At 38.2% G+C, this 15,887-nt stretch overlaps 1 protein-coding gene across 1 annotated transcript in view; it reads left to right on the top strand.

Annotated features, from left to right (window-relative positions):
• The window catches only part of HMMR (hyaluronan-mediated motility receptor (RHAMM)), a 58,337-nt gene that overhangs the window by 11,990 nt on the left and 30,460 nt on the right, over positions 1-15,887 (top strand). The window contains exons 5-8 of the mRNA XM_006898925.1: positions 616-663; positions 10,356-10,544; positions 13,744-13,830; positions 13,913-14,013. Of these exons, the coding sequence (XP_006898987.1) occupies positions 616-663; positions 10,356-10,544; positions 13,744-13,830; positions 13,913-14,013 (425 nt within the window). The remainder of the gene's footprint in view (positions 1-615; positions 664-10,355; positions 10,545-13,743; positions 13,831-13,912; positions 14,014-15,887) is intronic.

A 15,887-nucleotide genomic window follows, 5' to 3' on the forward strand; every position in this document is an offset into this window, starting at 1 on the left:
ATATTTTTTATTATTATTATTATTATTATTATTATTTGTTGCTATATGCCATGGAATGAACCTCCAACAAGTTTTCAGAGCTATAAATTGGATGGGAAGAGATTGCCACTTTATCTCCTACAGAGTAACTGGTGGATTAAACCATGTGCTTTTGGGTTCACCACACAATTCTTACCATTAGGCCAACAGAACTCTGTATATATATAACTTCTTGTTGTTGAGTCAGCAGTGACCCAACCTTCCAGCGAGTTTTAAGAGGCAGTAAATTGTACTGAAGGAAACTGCTTATCTCATGGAGCAGTAGGTAGATTCTAACTGTATACCTTTGCATTGGCAGCACAGTTCCTTACCACTAAGCCACTAGAGCAACCATATATAGTTTAGGAACCCTAACAGTGCAATAGTTATGTATTCATTTGCTAACCCAACTGTTAGCAGTTCCAGCCAATCAACCTCAGCAGTCTACTTGCATCAAGATTACAACCTTGAGAACTTGATGAGTCAGTTCTGCTCTTTCTATACAGCCATTGTGGATGGGCATTAACTCAACATCAATAAATTTGGTTTATATTTGTGTAATTAATTTATGTGTATTTATCCTTTTTTTTCTGATAGAAAGACTTTCAAAAGAATGATAAAGATTTGAAGAGACTGGAAAAAGAGGTAGGAAATGCTTTCAACTCAGTGTGTATGAATGTGCTGTATAATGCAAAGATAATTACCTATGTTAAGAAAGAAATTTAATCTCCATTTTAGAAATTTTACAGTGGGCAAATATGTCATTCAGACTAGTATTACAGGCATCTCTTCTTTAGCACTGTTACTGCCTTTTAGAACCTAGTTATTAGTGTGCTAAGCTGGCAAAGTCAAGTTGTTTAGCATATCAAGGGACATATTTATAATCTGCCCTGTTAATCTACTTCCTAAGAAATAAAAATATGGATTATTAATATCATTAGAAACAGGATCAAGTATTTACATTCACTTATAGCCCACAATGAAGGCTCTGGCAGTTTACTAGATTAAATGTTGAGCTGCCAACCTAAAGGTTAGCAGTTCAAATCCACTACCAGCTATTCTACAGGAAAATGATGGTAAGATCTCCACAGCAGTAAATTTGGGGTTGGTTTGATATAATACATGCTTTTCCTGTAGGCTAATCTAGATTTTGGAAGCAGGAGTGGCATCCACTTCCTAAACAACTTGCCTCTGGAAACTCTATGAACTTTGATAAATGTCGATAGTTGTAGAAGAGATTCAGGCCTTTTGTTCATAGGGTCACTATTAGTCATGCTCAACTTGAAGGCAATCACCAACAACAACAATCTAGATTTATTGCCTCTGAAAACCTGCTAGAGGGTCAGCTATGAGTTGGTTCAGCCTCAACAATATACAATAACAGTCTAGATATAGGGAGCTATGGTGGCATTCTCTTGTAGTGGCTTGCTTGGCCGAACTTCTCTAATCCACCAGCAACTCTGGGGAAAATATGAGCAGTTTACATACTCAGAAATCTAAGGAGGGTCAGCTGTGAGTTGGTTCCAGTTCAGTGGCAATGAGAGTTTATCATTTGCAAGCAAAAAATTGGCTGAAGATCATACAGATCTGACCAGAAAAAGATTAAGATTGAGGGGGAGCTCTGGTGGCCTAGTGGCAAGGTGCTGCAACTGCAGTCCCAGAGGTGCACGGTTCGAATCCACCAGATGCTCTGCCGGGGAAGGAGGGGCAATCTCCTCCTGTACCAGTCAGATCTGATTTGACGGTACACGCACACAAAAATAACAAAATTTAAAAAATTAAAAAAAAATATAGATTGAGAGCTACCAGAAGTTCAAGCTGGATTTAGAGAGGCCATTGCACCAGGGATGTCACTGTTAATGACCGATATATCCTAGCTAAAAGCAGAGAATACCAGAAAAATGTGTATATATGTTTTATTGACTATGCAAAGACATATGATTGTGTGGATCACAACAAGCTATTGGTAACATTGAGAAGAATGGGAATTCCAGAAGCATAGAATTATGGTTATATGAAGTCTGTACCTAGATCAAAAAGCTGTTGTCCAAACAGAGCAAGGGAACACAGCATGGTTTAAAATTAAGAAAGGTGTGCATCAGCACTGTATCCACTTTATGTACCTAGTCTGTACACTGAGTACATCATTCAAGAAGCTACACTTTATGAAGAGGAATGTGGCATCAAGATTGGAGGAAGATTCATCAATACCATGATTCATGCAGATGACACAATCTTGCTTAAAGTAAGGAAGACTTAAGGCTCTTGCTGCAGAAGATCAAGGACCACAGCCTTCAATATGAATTACATCGCAACATGAAGAAAACAAAAATCTTCACCACCAGGCCAATCGATACATCATAATAGACAGGAGAGAAGATAGAAATTGTCAATGATTTCATCTTACTTGGAGCCACAATCAACACCCTTCTTACCGACAGTCAGGAGATCAAGAAACCTATAGTATTGTGAATGTCTTCTGTCAGGGACCTTTCTAACGTCCTAAAGAACAATGATGTCAGTTTAAAGACTTAAGGTGTGCCTGATTCAAGACTTGCTATCTTTGAATTGTAGTGTTTAAGAAGAGGACTGAATACCCCATGGACCAACAAGAACAAACAGGTACATTTTGGAGAAAGTGTAGCCAAAATGTTCTTTGGAGGTGAGGATGGCGAAACTTCAACTTACATACTTCAACTTACATACTTTGGGCATGTTATCAGGAGAGCCTGTTCCTTGGAGAGGGACATCATGCTGGGAAAGGTTGAGGTTCAGCCAAAGAGAAGAAGACCTTCTGTGAAATGGACTGATACAATGACTGTGGCAATGAACTCAAGTGTGCTGGGAATGCTGAGGATGGAGCAGGATAGGAGGGGGTTGGGATCTGTTGTTCATGGGTTCCCTATACGTGACTGGAAGGCACCTAGCAAAAACAACAGATGTAAGGACAGTGACTAAGTAGAATATTGCTTGGGGAACTTTAAATTCTAGCAAGTTAGTTAGGTTGTAATCAATTTGTGCCAACCTGATGTGTTCCTCTACCATAGTTACATATTTTCCTCGAGATTGAAATAACCTAAAGTTTCACTGTTAAATGTGACAGGCAGTACCTACTAGCAGTGAAGTGAAGAACTGCACTAGTTCATTCACGTGCTCCATATAGCAAATAGCTTCCCTGCTGGACAGCACGTTTCTGCCATGACAGGTTTGTTGAACAGCACTGTCTTAGGTTCCCTAGAGGAGGAAAATGGAGCATAGTCTTTGGTGGTGTATCTGTTGCACTTTGTGCAACTAACCAGAAAGTCTGCACATCTCTACCTGTTCAAATCCATCAGCAGCTTCTTGGGGGAAAGGTGGCCATTCTCTTGTTAAGATTTACATCCTCATAAACCCAATAGAGTCTCCATAAGTTAGAATCCACTAAACAGAATGCAGGCAATGAATGAGAGGAGTAAAACCAGTGTGGTGCAGCCAGCCAATGGGGGATTTTGCTGTTAACCCAAAGGCCACAACTCTGGCAGTTTGAATCTAACATGTCTTCTCAGGGAGAAAGACGGGCAGTCATGCATACAGTTTACAGCCTCAGAAACCAAATGAGTCATTTCTGACACAATGGCAATGATTTTTTTTCCCTTCATTTTATAGTGAGAGATTGATTTTTATTACAAGGATTCATGAAATAAAAGGCAGTAGTAAGTTCCAGGTCCATAGAAGGCTGGATCTTTGGTGAGTTATAGAATTGCAAGGACTGGTGAATATAAAATCTGCTGCTTAAATGGTTGACCTTCAACCTTGTCTCCAGTTTCCTTGTGGGGTGTGTGGTCATTTTGGTGTTTTCTTCCTGATTGTATCATAGCTCTTGTTCCTAAGAAACCGTCAGGTATCACTATTTTTTAAATATGATTACTTTCTTTTTAATAAAATTTTATTTTAATTGTGATTTTAACCAACATTTACAGAGAAGTTAGATTTTCATTCATTTTTATTGTGCATTTTACCCCCTCCCCCAGTTCACATTCTTTTTAATAGTCATTCATTAATGTACAATTAGCTCCCTTCCCACCACCACACCCCAGGCCTCTTATTCTGGGCTGTTATTGTACATATAATGCCTAATCATAAATTCCTTTTAAACAGTTCTTTCCTTCGTCTGTTCCAATGCAGTGGTTATTACCTATCCACTATTATCCTATTCTCCTCCCAACCCCCTATGTCAGACCTGCTTTATAACAGTGGTGCTATGCAATATTTGTCCTCTTGTGGCTTAGATATTTTCACTCAGCATGATATGCTCCAGAGTTCCCCATATTTTGCAGTGTTTTGTGAGTTCATTGTTTTTCTGTGCGGCATAGTAGTCCATTGTGTGCGTATACCACAGTTTTTCTATCCATTCATTTATTGATGGGCACTTGGGTTGCTTCCATCTCTTTGCTATATTGTAAATAGCAATAACACCAGTAAATATGGGTGTTCATGCATGATTATTTTCTTTCTTGTATTTTTTTGTTCACTTTTCTGTATCTTGTGCTTGTTAAGACCTGAACTGGGAGCAACCATGTCAGCTTCTGGAAGTCGGCTGGAATAAGATACAAGTCCTGGAATGATTGTCAGAGAACATTATACTGCTGTAGAATTTTTAACCCAAATAACACAGGCCTGGACACCTGTGTTTACAGTGGCTCCCAGTGGTTACTGTGTGCTCTCGGGAGCAGAGAACATGTCAGAGCTCTGTTTTGGAATTTACTGGTATTCTTGTTTTCTAGTTTTACAGAAGTGCTAGGTGTTAACCTACAAATTTAGGAACCAGAAAGATCCTTGTGTTCAGCTTAATCCATTCCTTTGATGGGAAAATAAAGGGAATCATTCATTTTCTGATCTTACTCACTTTGTGTAACTTAAAATTAAACTGATTTTCCCAATTCTAGAGACAGTATCTAAAAAATTACAATTTTTTACAATAGAATTACATATTTTTACTTTTCAGTTTCTATAAATGTTCTTCTTTTCCTATAGTTAAAAACAATTTGAAATTTGTGGTCTCTTTTTTGTCTTACCTTTGTTAGCTTTTATACGTGCAGAAAAAATGTTGTATGGCTCTATTATATTGACCATATTGTAAATCTAAATGCATATTTCACTGAACTAATTTCATGTAGTACTGTGCTATGTAGATCGTTTCTATGGGACAAAGAGTTGAATGAAGTTTATTAAGGCCAGAAAGTTCGAGATTCCATTTATGTTAAACTTAGGGAAATTCAAGTTCCCTTTGTTTCTTTAGGAAAGATCTGCTTTGAAGGTGGCTAGTATAAAAATTTCTAATAGTCTTTGATGATTATACTAATATCTTCTAGAAATAGCTTATGTCTTTAGAAAAGTATGAGAACTAAAAAAAAAGAATGTTGCTTTCTACGAAGATGGCACTGAAAGCCAAGAAGGAAGCCCCTGTACCTCCCAAAACTGAAGCCAAAGCAAAGGCATTGAAGGCCATGAAGGTGTCCTGAAGGGCATCCACAGCCAAAAAAAAAAAAAGAAGATCCGCATGTCACCCACCTTCTGTGGCCTAAGACGCTGAGACTCTGAAGGCAGCCCAAATACCCCCGGAAGAGCGCCCCCAGGAGAAACAAGCTTGACCACTATGCCATCATCAAATTTCCCCTGACCACTGAGTCAGCTATGAAGAAGACAGAAGATAACAACACACTTGTGTTCATTGTAGATGTCAAGGCCAATAAGCACCAAATTAAACAAGCTGTAAAGAAGCTCTATGATATTGATGTGGCTAAGGTCAACACTTTGATTAGGTCTGATGGAGAAAAGAAGGCCTATGTTCGACTTGCTCCTGATTATGATGCTTTGGATGTTGCCAACAAAATTGGGATCATCTAAACTGAGTCCAGCGGGCTAATTCTAAATATAAATTTTTCTCACAAAAAAAAAAAGAATGTTGTTGTTGTTGTTATGTGCTGTCAAATCGCTTGCGACTCTTAGTGACTCTATGTACAACAGCCCTAAACTCTGCTCTGTCCTGTGCCGATTGCACTGTCTCAGATACACCCATCCCAATTACTACAGTCACTGAATCAATCCACCTCATAGAGGGTCTTCCTCTCCTGCTCTGTCCCTCCACCCTACCAAGCATGATGTCCCTCTCCAAGGACCAGTCCTTCCTTACAACATGCCCAAAGTATGTTAGACAGAGCCTCAGAATCCTTGCCTCCAAGGAACCACCATGTTTAACCCTTTCCAGGATGAATCTGTTAGTTTCCCTAGCAGTCCATGGTACCCTCAATACTCTTCTCCAGCACCACAGCTCAAAGGCATCAGTTCTCCTTCTATCCTCCTTAGTCATTGTCCAACTCTCTGATGCATAACAAGTGATCGCAAAGACCATGGTCTGTATCAGATGCACCTTAGTCTCCAGAGAGACAAAATTTAAGGAGCCCTGGTGGCATAATGTAGGCTTATTAGCTGTTAACTGAGAAGTCTGAGGTTTGGAGCCACTGGCTGGATACTCTTTGGGAAGAAGATGAACTGTGTCCTCTCATAAATATTTACAGCCTTGGGAACCTGGTGGAAGGTCACTATGAGTTTGAAGCAATGGGTTTAGACAAGTGTTGACTTGTGGTTTTTTTTAGATTTTTACAAGTAAAGTACAACAGAGAAGTAGTCTCATTGCCTCATTCTAACATGTAGCATTTACCTTCAACTTTCAAAATGAAACCATTTGCTAATTGAGAAAATATATCTATGTAACCTTGATTGTTATTCATAATAATCCAACAGCCTACATTTTTGACAAGTTACTATTAAATATGTTGACACATGCAGCAAAAAAGATATTTATTTATCTTTCAAATGGTTAAATACCATTTCAAAGTGAGGATTCTCTGTATTTTAAGTCATCTCTCATAATTTGAAACAGTAATGTTTCAAAACACTGTATGATGTTTAAAAGTTAAAGAATGACAACCTTTAAAAAAAGTGATATATCTTCTTTACTACTTCTCTTTTCCAGTTTACAGTCCTATGCTGTATGCATTCAGTTAGAAACCAAGAATATAAGAATAGTGAATTTTATTGTTCAGAATTTTAAATCTCTTTCTGCCTCTAGCATCCAACTCCCATACTTAAAGTGGTATTTAAAGTATTTTCTTTCACTTGAAATTTTTATTAAGTATTGACCTAAAACACAAATTGGTAAGAATACAAAAATCAGCTAAAGTGAGAAAATTTTTCGTGTAACTTAAGCATGGATGCTTTCTTGAGACTTGCACTTGCTAATAAATAGTCTGATATGGAAAATGTCCAATATGCACTTGAAAAGAATTTGTATTTGGGGGTTAGTTGTTATTTGGTGCCATCAAGTCACCTATGACTCCTAGTAATCCTGTGAACCTTGTGAATCCTAGTGATCCTGAACCCTGCCCAATCCGCACCATCTGCACGCCTCACAGTCTCCAGCACGCCCCCGTCCACTGTGGTTCTCAAAGTCGCACTCCATCTTGTCAAAGGTCTTCCTCTCTTTTCTGAGCCTCTGCCCTTTCCAGCATATTGTCTTTTTTAAAAAAATGGGCCTCTCCTGATACCATGGTCAAAGTATGCAAGAAGTTTTCGTCATCCTTGCTTCTAAGGAGTACTTTAGTTGCACTTCTTACAAAACAGGTTTGTTCTTTTGGCAGTCCATAGAATATTCAATATTCTCTGCAGAACCACAATTTAAAGGCATTAATTCCTCTTTGGTCTCCAGTAAAACAACTTGCAAATGCATAGGAAGCAACTGGAAATACCATGACTTGGATCAGATATACCTTTGTCTTTAAGCTAATGCATCACGTCTTTTGATTTTTGACTGCTGCTACAATGTATATTGATTGTGGATCCAATAAAATGAAATGATTGGCAAATGCCATCATTTCACAATCTGTTACGATGTTGTCTATTAGTTCAGTGGTGAGGATTTTTGTTTTCTTGATATTTCAGGGTATAGTGTTCTATTTAGGTCAATTATTATGCAAATCTTCCCCCCCCCCTTCTCTATGGTGGTCAGTGTCAGTTCAAGTTAAAAATTTTGTCCAAATCATTTTTTCTCTAATATTTTGTATACTAGTTAGTGAGGGGAGTATAATTCATTCTCCAACTCTGCTTGTGAATTAGTCTGTTTCTCCTCAAATTTTGATTTGGATTATTTTGAAATTAGGTTATTAGATACATGATAAAATTAAGATTATATCTTCAATATTTGGATGGCTAACAAATCATTGGCAAGAAGAGAGATGCAAATCAAAACCACAATGAGATACCATCTCACTCCAATGATAGTAGCAGTGGCAAAGTTTAACAAGACAACAGTTAGTAAATGTTGGAGAGGATATGGAGAGATAGGAACTCTTACACACTATTGCTGGCATTGCAAAATGGTACAACCACTCTACTCTAAAAGGCAGTTTGGCATTTTGTCAAAAAGCTGAACATAGGTTGGTCCAAGTGCAGTGGAGGCCACAACTAATTGATCACAGCCAGTTACAGATTTCTTTGTTCCTTCTCTACTACCAGTGTTTCACTTGAGCCATCTTTTTATCAAAAAATCTGAACATAGAAATTCCATATAACCCAGCTGTCCCACTGCTTGTAATATATCCTGGGAAAATAAGAACTGAGGCACAAATGGAGACTTGTACACCAGTGTGCATAACAGCGTTATTCACCATCTCAAGAATGTGGAAACCGCTTAAATGTTCAACCACAATCAAATGGATTAAGAAATTATGGTATATTCACATGTTGTACAACACAGCATGCAGGAGCAATAATTTTGTAAATCACTACCTAACCTGGGAGGGACTGGAGAGTATTATGCTAAGTGAACTAACTCTGTCTCATAAGGACAAATATTGTATAAGATCATTATTATAGAACAGGTATGAGAATCCAAGGGGGAGGAGGATGGCAGCAGATGGGTGAGGATGGGGGAGAGGGGCATTAATCATAGGGTTGCAGAATTTGATGGGTGGAGGGAAAGGTGGGTGAAATAAATGGGAAAGAACTGATGTGAAAAATAATGTATACATACAAACTTTGTAAATAAACCAGTATTTTTTTAAAAAAAAATTTTCTCTTTTCCTCAAATATCAGTGAAATGATATAGGTGTATATGTGATGATTATATTACCTGATGCAATGACTAAAATAATAATTAAAGAAAAATTTTATTTAAAAAATTATGTCTTTAATTTACCTTACTTCATTTCCTCTTTATCATTATCAATACTTTTTTACTTCAGAGTAAAAGGCAACACCTAACAACACCAGCACCTAGCCATCATACCAGTTTTCCTTAGTTAGTGTTTGCTTGGTAAATCTGTTTGGTTTTAGGCAGTTCTTTTTTCCCAATTGTCTGAAATTTCTATAACCTTGCTCCATGGATGGTGCAGAGCAAGGCCTCAAACCATTTCAGCACTGCCCTTACAAGCACTGTAGGAACGCACAGGAGCATTCCAGACCCAGGCTCGCTGGAGGCTTGCAGGGTAAATCTGTTTTGATCCTTTTGTTGTCATTCTGTCCATATTCACTTAAAGTTCATATTATATAAACAGTTGGTAACTACAGACCACTGTCACGCAGTTGCTTCCAGTTCCTGGTGAACTCAGGTGTCAGAGAAGAACTGAGCTTCACCAGGTTCTCAGCGGATTTTTTGGAAGTGGCTCTCATGGCCTTCCAAGGGTTTTTCAGGGTGAACTTGAACCTCCAGCTTTATGTTTTATCAGGGCTTACAGTTTGAAAAACTCAGAAAATAAACAGTTGGGGCCCTTGGCATTTGTAGGAAAGGTTCTTCTCTCTGGAATTTCATCTTTTTTTCAGAACTAGTTATTAAATAAGTTTGGTTTTTGTTTTTTTTTTCAATTTATCAATTTTTTTTTCTAAAATTAGCAGTAGAAAGGACTGTTCATTTTTACTAAAGGCCACCAGAAACATAGCTCTGCCTTCATAAAAAATCCATTTAGGAATTAAACTATAATTTGAATTTGTATAATTAGAACTACACCAAAAACAAACCCCTCAATATTGAATCGAATTTGACTCTTAGCGAAGCCCCATCAGATTTCTTAGGCTGTAAATCTTCAGAGGAGACTGCTTGGTTTTAAGATACATAAATATATACATCAAAATGCAACCTACGATGGTTACAATGTCCAAACAACTAGTAACATTAGAATAACTAAGAGCAAAATGGAAAAATTTGATTTTTTTTTAATAAGTAGTCACATCTTAATTATCAGTTGCATCTATTTTTGTTGGCATTATATTTGCAAACTATTTATCACCTTGTTTTCCTCCAGATTCGTGTTCTTGTACAAGAACGTGGTGCACAGGACAAGCGGATTCAGGATCTGGAGTCTGAGTTTGAGAAAATGGAAGCAAAGCTAAGTGCTGCAGTGAGGGAAAAATCTTCTCTCTCTGCATATAATGCTTCCCTGGAAAAACAGCTTATTGAACTAACCAGGACTAATGAATTTCTAAAAGCTAAGGTATTTGAACCTCACTATACCTTGTGTTAGAATAAATAATAAATATTTTAAATGGCAAGCTGCTTTAAGTAGGTATTAGTTCATCCTTTTTTTAAATTATTCTACCTAGAACCTAAGAAGTTCTAAATGAATATGTAACTTTTTCCTTTAATGTTTCACATTTGCTTACCTTCCCTCAGAATCTTTCCCAAGTAATAAAATTATAGAACTTACATCTAGAAGTCACATTAAAGAGCATTCTCTGAAATAAATAGTAGCGTATCAGCAGGATTCTACTTGGAATTGTTTTTGGTAATAAAATATGAAATGAATAAAAGAATGGACTAAATGTGTTTGGTAGGTAAATTGCAATTGTCAATATTAATATCCTAATAGATCTTAGAAGCTAACTATAACCATCCTACTTGTTGCAGAAGTTGAAGGAGCATCGAAGTCACTACTCTGTTTCATTTAAAGAAGTCTTTTATTCAGAAACTATAATGTATTGGGCCCTTTGTTTACAAAGCATATCAGGAGATAGACAAGGCTTTAGAGAAACCTTTATGAAGTATGAGGTGGAGGTTAGAGCCAATTTTTAGCCGGAGAATACCATACAAAGGCATAGGGACATCTGAAGTATTTAACATGTTTGGAAACTTCCTAATTGGTTTTGACATTTAGGAATATAAAATGTGACACACAGGAAGGGAACTTTGATGGCCTAGTGGCAACAAGCTGCACTACAATCGCAAAGGCGCACTAGTCAATGCCCCCCTGGAGAAGGATGGGCAGTCACCTCCTATGCCAGTCAGATCTGACTCTAAGGCACAAAACAAAGGGCAGGGGGTGGCGGGGACCGGGAATGTGACATACAGGAATAACAGAATGAAGCCATTTTACAAACCTTGACATTCAATTGAGAGAGATGGATTTAAGAGTTAGAAGCATAGAAACATCAGTTTATTGAAATAATCTGGTAAAATGGAAGGTTATGAGCCAAGACAATACAGAGGGAAAGGAAGAAATAGTCCAAACACACAGAAGTAAAAATAGATGAGACTTTGTTGATTTGTTAGAAGTAAAACGAGAAAGCAATCTATTACCATGTATTTTTGCATACAATACAGTCACATAAATAGTGTATTTACACATATACTGTTCATAGAAACTAATGAACTAATGCATGGAAAGGAGTTGGCTAGTCTGCAAAAATCATATGTGCATTATTTGCATAAAAATAGGATACTCCTATAGCACTGCTGGCTCAGGAATGTACTTAAACTATTTGTCTTATTTAGGATGAATGAGAAAAAGTTGAGTAACTTTACATAGTCTCACAACTAAAAAGAAAAAAGTAGCTGAGTTGACACGGTCTCACTTCCCCTAGAAATGCAAAATATCTATATTAAGGGGTTTATTAAACCAATAAAGGCTATCTCCGTACTCTAATGAGCTGTAGAACCCAGAGTAAGGACTTCTGCTTTCAGATGTTAAAAATATAATATTCTCCTTTTGAGAGCAGAATGTAGATGTCAAGCTCTGGAGGCAAGAATTGCTGATGCCACCTCAAACACGTTTCATCTGGTGTCTTGACAGCCAGATGAAATCTAAATCCTCTGGTACATCTACCCCTGGGAATCATGAATCCTGTGTTTACCAAGATTGTTCATGCTCCATAATTTTAAAGAGTTGTCATAATAAATCTCTTGCTGTGAAGACTATTTCCAGGGGGTAGAGGGAGAAAATGGTATAATCGGAAGAAGATAGTTGATCTCCTGCTAAGGAAAGACTTGATCTTTATTACGTACTCAAATTGGTATTAGCCATAATTTAAAAATATGAAAATCAGAAGCATGCTGTATTACCTTTTTTTTTTTCTTCTGAGAATTGTAGATTAGAGGAAGAATTTGCTTGACATGAATGCTAAGCAGCTGATAGAACTGCCAGCTTTCCAAACTTACCACAGACCTTTGTGCTTGGCCAGGGGTATAGATTCCTGCCTCTGCCACCTACTAACTGAGTGGGAATAGGAACTTATCTTTCCTATTTCCATTTCCTCATAAATGAACAACATTTCATAGGAATATTAAAGATCAAATGAGACAATCCGTGAATGCTCAGAGCACAGTACTCAGTGCGTGTTGTTGTTGTTGTTGTGTGTCATAGAGTCAGAACCAACCCAGAACTGACCCCTCCAGCAATTTTCAGAGACAGTAAATCACATGAGAGGAGATTTCCCACCTTCTCACACAGAGCAGTTGGGAGATTCGAACCATTTGCCTTCTAGTTGGCAGGGCAGCCTGTTAGAACTAAACTCCCAGAGCTCCTTATTAGCAACAACAATTACTAATCACCTTCTAGAATAAACAAGATCACAAGTCAATTGCTTTTAATCCGAGTCACGGCACCAAAAAAAAAACCAAAAAAAAAACACACAAGTCAATTGCTTTTATTTATTTATGTAAAAAATTCTTTACTACATTAACCAGAATAAAAGGAAAGCCTACATGAGCATATCAATAGATGCAGAAAATTGTTTGAAAAGGTCAGTACCTCTTCATTTAAACACTCTGAGCAAAGTAGGTCTAAGAAGCTCCTCAGTCTTATAAAGGATATCTACTAATAGTCTACAACCAGCACCACAATTCTTGACTTCTATACATAACCATTTTCAGTACCCCCTGCTCTGAGTAGAAGTAGGATAATGGTGTAAGGAGGCAGTGCTTTATAGACATGTCCATCTTTAATTGTTAAAAGTTAGGGTGTATGAAACCAAACATAATGGAAAGGGAGCAGTTTCACAGATTACACAAGAGAGATTCTGATTTAGAAAGTCTAGGATGGACCCTATATAATCTGTAGTCTAAAGACACAGCAGAGTATGTAGGTGCAGGTTCACAAGAAAACTTGCTTCAAGAAATCCTCCCCTTGAGGCTTGTTTACCTAGAATGCATAGAGGTGATGAATACCCAGGTTACCTGTTTTTTAAAGAAGAAAAATTCATTTTCTTTTTTTTTTAAGAAAAATGAGACACAAGAACAGCAATTGCACACAGTTGTTGTGGTATTGACCAGAGACTTTTTACCCTCTCAGAATATATCCCTGGAAAATTATAGCTCAAATAGGTAGAATAATTAGTATTTAATAACATTTATATGTGAGTTAAAAGGAGCTGTTTCTGAATTTTAATTCTCCCCCCCTTTTGTTATTTTGTACCTAGTTTTCTGAAGATGGTAACCAAAAGAATTTGAGAATTCTGAGTCTAGAGTTGATGAAACTAAGAAACAAAAGAGAAACAAAGATGAAGGTAAGTTACCTTGGAGCATTTGCTGTATCTGGATCTATGGGGCTAAACAATTTCTTTCCTAAAATATATATCCATTGTGTAGAATGTGATGGCTAAGCAAGAAGGCATGGAAGAGAAGCTGCAGGTCACCCAGAAGAATCTTCAGGAATCTCAGGGGAAAATAGCACAACTTGAAGGGAAACTGTAAGTTGCCAAAAGAAAACTATTAAGTTCGACTAATTATGAATTTCTCAACTAGCTATTTCCAAGATATCATCCTTCTTTCAATACTTACCTCATTATCTCCTCCTCATTGACCTGTTTCTCTTCTTAAGTAATGGACCAGCCCTAATCTCTCCATTTTAAGACAGAAAGTTGTAAAAATATATTACTTTTTAACATCATTTGTCTTAATATGTTGTTGTTGTTGTTATGTGTCGTCGAGTCATTTGCGACTCGTAGTGACCCTGTGTAAAACAGCCCTAAACCCTGCTCTATCCTGTGCCAATCTCATTGCCTCTGACACACCCATCCTGAGTACCCCAGTCACTGAATCAATCCACCTCATAGACGGTCTTCCCCTCCTGCGCTGTCCCTCTACCCTACCCAGCATGATGTCCCTCTCTAAAGACCTGTCTCTCCTTACAACATGTCCAAAGTATGTCAGACGAAGCCCCAGAATCCTTGCCTCCAAGGAGCAGCCTGGTTTAATCCTCTCTACGATGAATCTGTTTGTTTTCTTGGCAGTCCAGGGTACATTCAATACTCTTCTCCAGCACCACAGCTCAAAGGCGTCAATTGTCCTTCTATCCTTCCTAGTCATTGTCCAACCCTCTGATGCATAACAAGTGATTGCAAAAACCATGGCCTGTATCAGGCGCACCCCAGTCTCCAGAGAGACACTGTTGCTCTTGAGTATTTTGGAGAGGTCCCTAACTTTAGACCTTCCCATTGCAATACGTTTTTTGATTTCCTGGCTGCTGGTGCCAAGAGTGTTGACCGTGGAGCCGAGCAAACTGAAGCTGTGAACAATCTCAATCTCTTCGCCATCCATCCTGATGCTACCGATTGGTCCAGTGGTGAGAATTTTTGTCTTCTTGACATTAAGCCTCAGTCCATATTGAAGGCTGCAGTCCTTGACCCTCTGCAGTAAGTGCATGAGGTCCTCCTCAGTTTCAGCGAGCAAGGTTGTGTCATCTGCATAACGTAGATTGTTGATAGATCGTCCACCAATCCTAACTCCACGCCTCTCCTCATAGAGCCCCGCCTCTCGGATAATCTGCTCTGCATACATGTTGAAAAGGTATGGAGACAGAATGCATCCCTGATGTACACCCTTCCCAATTTTGAACCATGCGGTGCTACCCTGTTCTGTTCTGACGACTGCCTCTTGGTCCAAGTATAGGTTTCACATAAGCACGATTAGATGTTCTGGGATTCCCATTCTTCTCAGAGTCAGCCACAGTTTGTTATGATCCACGCAGTCAAATCCAAATGCCTTTGCATAATCAATATCTTAATATAGAGGAAAGATATAATTTCTAATATGGTATCTTTCTAATACCATAATCTGAGAAAAGTGGTGGTCAGACCAAAAAATTGAGAAAAACTAGAATAGTAAGTTGTGATTGATGTATGTTCCTAACCTCCTTTTTGGAGGAGCTCTGCAAACCCAAAGGCAAATGTTTCAGATCCACCAACTGCTTCATGGGAGAAGGATGGGCAGTCTCCTCCCAGAGATTTCTGCCTCTGATAACCGGCTAGAGGGTCAGCCATGAGTCAGATCCAGTGTGAAAGCACACAGCAACAGCAACCTCTTTTTCATTCAGAATCAAACCTCATTGCTGTCGAGTCAGAACTAAGTCAAACCTGACCCTCAATAGGTTTCTGAGATTGTAAACCACACAGGAAGAGTGTCAGTCTTTCTCCTGCAGAGTGGCTGATGGATTCTTGTCTCTAGAGAGGCGTGGACTTGATCAGCAGCAGTCCCCACACACTATGCCACCAAAGTGTCAAAGCGTTTTTATTGTTGAACTATCATTTACATATAATGAAATCCACAGGAGCCAAAATATGAC

Source organism: Elephantulus edwardii, unplaced genomic scaffold, assembly GCF_000299155.1.
Source record: "Elephantulus edwardii isolate Elephantulus edwardi_28Jun2011 unplaced genomic scaffold, EleEdw1.0 scaffold00240, whole genome shotgun sequence".
Lineage (NCBI taxonomy): Eukaryota > Metazoa > Chordata > Mammalia > Macroscelidea > Macroscelididae > Elephantulus > Elephantulus edwardii.